The 2,538-nt window shown below is 43.3% G+C and overlaps 1 protein-coding gene across 1 annotated transcript; it reads right to left on the bottom strand.

Moving 5' to 3' along the window:
- Positions 1-2,538, bottom strand: LOC108818091 (trihelix transcription factor DF1). The gene is made up of 2 exons (XM_018590954.2): positions 2,071-2,538; positions 1-1,597 (listed from the first exon to the last, which is right to left on the bottom strand). Exons 1-2 carry the CDS (start codon positions 2,340-2,342, stop codon positions 202-204), a joined length of 1,668 nt encoding a protein of 555 aa, XP_018446456.1. The 5' UTR covers positions 2,343-2,538; the 3' UTR covers positions 1-201.

Genomic DNA, 2,538 nt, shown 5'->3' with positions numbered 1-2,538 from the left:
TAGTTAAATCACATTTATTTTATTTTTCAACTTACTCTCTTAGTAACCTTTTCTCAGTATAACTTAAAAAACAAAGATAAGAAGAAAAAAAGCACCCCCATCCAATATTTAAATTCTCATCTTCTGTATCAAAACTTAAAAACAAAGATTTACTAATCTTTCACCACCAATCCGGTTCGAACCCGAACCACTATCCTCACATCACACATTATTCGTCGTCTTGTTATCATTGCTTGGCACTAGCTCAAACTCTTCTTCTCCATTCTCTTCCTCCTCTTCCTCATCGTCGTAGTCTTCTTCTTCATCTGTACCTTCATCATCATCAAAGTTCTGATCCAACGGCTGAGCAGGAGGAGGATGAGCCACCGTTGCAGGAGGAGGCCATTGCTGCTCCGGTTGGACCATCAAAGGAGCCGAATTATCCGGTTTAGTTGAGGAAGAAGATGCCAAGCTGTTGTTGTATTTGTTCCTCTCTCTATACAAAGCATCAAGCTGGTGGAAGTAAGGACAAGTCTTGGAGTCTTGAGGCCGTTTCTTGTTGCTCTCTTTGACTTTCTTGAAGTATTTGTTTATGTTCTCCCACTTCTCTTTGCATCTCTTTGAGTTCCTGTTGAATCCTAACCTTCTCATTCCCGCCGATATCTCTTCCCACAACGGTCCTTTCGGTCCGTTCTCTAGATACTTGGAATCAAGATTCGTCCTCAGCTTTATCAACGCCTCTATCTCCACTTTCGGCCACCGCGACGAGCTCACCCCGGAAGCAGACACCGGAGTGGTCATGTTCTGCTCACCATTGTCTGTTTTCACAATGTCTAAGGTTTGTACCACCACTGGCTGCGGAACCGGAGGCGGCGGTTGAGGCGGTTGGGGCGGTTGAGGCGTTTGATTGTTGTTGTTATTAACCTGCGTTTGCGGTTGAGGTTGCGGTGGCGCGGTTGATTGACTTGGTTTCTCTGAAAACTTCTGGAGAAACGCCATGACCGCGGCGTCTTTAGCCGCGGACATGGAGCGTTCTTGAGCTAAGATCTCGTGCTCGCGGTTGACGCGAGCCATCTCTTGAGCTCTCCAAGACTCTTCTCTGACCATTCTCTCGCGCTCACGCTTCTCGACGGCTTCCAGGAACTGACGCTGAAGCTCCTCTTGCTTATCAACAACCTGTTTCATCAACCTCTCGAAAAACTCCTTCCACTTCCTCTTCCTCTTCTTCTTATTCCTCCCGCCAATGTCGGCGTCGGAGGAAGTGGAGTAAGAAGAGGAAGAAGATGTCGAATTATCCTCCGAGAGGAAGTCTCCGGAGATGTTTGGAAACGAAGGTGTAGTTGTCGGGGGAATAATAGCAGTTACCGGAGGAGGAGTGGAGAACATTGAGCTGTTGTTGTTGTGCGATCGTAGAGGTGGTTGCGGTTGAAGCGGTTGATGTTGTTGTTGTTGATGTTGATGAGATTCGAGAGCTTCTAATTGATCAAAGAAGCGATAAGTTTTGCCTTCGGATTTACCGGTACGACCTTCTTTGGTTCGTTTGTGGTATTTGTAAACGTTTTCGAATTTCTCTTTGCATTTCTTTGCGTTTCTTGTGTAACCAAGTTCCCCCATTTTCCTGATTAAAAAAATTAAAAAAAAAACAATTCAGTAATTTGTATGAATTGTTCATGAAAAAGACACGAATTTAGTTTGTCTGAATAATGGTAAATAATAATTTCAGTAAAAATGAGAAAGTGGATCAATCATAACAGCATGAGTTTGAGTTTGAGTGAGTTCTTCTTGTCTTCAATCTCATGAATAAAACATGACCCAACTTATTTTATCTAAACTAACACTTAATTAAAAAAGTTTTTGAAAATTTGATTAGACACACTTCAAGAACTGTCCTGTCCGAATCTGAATCTCACAAAGATAAATTTCAGAAATCTCATTGGATTATTAAAGGGGGAAAAAAGACATCTTTACGAGATTTCGCTGAACAAAAAACTGAATCTGGGGACAGTTAAGTTAACTCAAAAAAAAAACCAGATCTTTAGTTTTCAAAAAGACACAAGCTTTGTAATAAAAATCGGCGACTTGGAAACGCACCTGGAAACCTCTTCCCACAAGGGACCTTTAGCGCTAGCGTCTCGAAACGCTAAACCCATGTCAGATCGTATTTTCAGCAGCGCCACCGTTTCCTGCCGCGGCCATCGGTTTCCGCCGAACCCACGGTCGTTCATCTCCTCCGACACCTCAAAAGCTCCAACTGTCGCTGCAGCTGCCGCAGCTTCTGTAGCGGCCGCATCGTTCGATTGTGGCGGTGGCGGCGCCTCTGCGGTTGCTGCGGATGTGGTTGTAGTAACACCACCAAACTCCATCGTTAAAAGGGTTTTTGATTTATTAACTTATTTTCTATTTTCCCCCGAGCTGTCTTTGACGAGAAGTTACAGAAATGAAAAAAATAAAATTAAAAAAAGGGAAAAATTAAAATGCATAGAAGGAAGGGAAAAGAATGGAACAGAGAGAGAGAGAGAGAGTTTACATGAGGAAGAAGAGTGGTGTAATCTCTAGGCC

This window comes from Raphanus sativus, chromosome 7 (assembly GCF_000801105.2).
Source record: "Raphanus sativus cultivar WK10039 chromosome 7, ASM80110v3, whole genome shotgun sequence".
NCBI classification, from domain to species: domain Eukaryota; kingdom Viridiplantae; phylum Streptophyta; class Magnoliopsida; order Brassicales; family Brassicaceae; genus Raphanus; species Raphanus sativus.
This window is presented reverse-complemented; position numbering and strand designations above follow the sequence as displayed.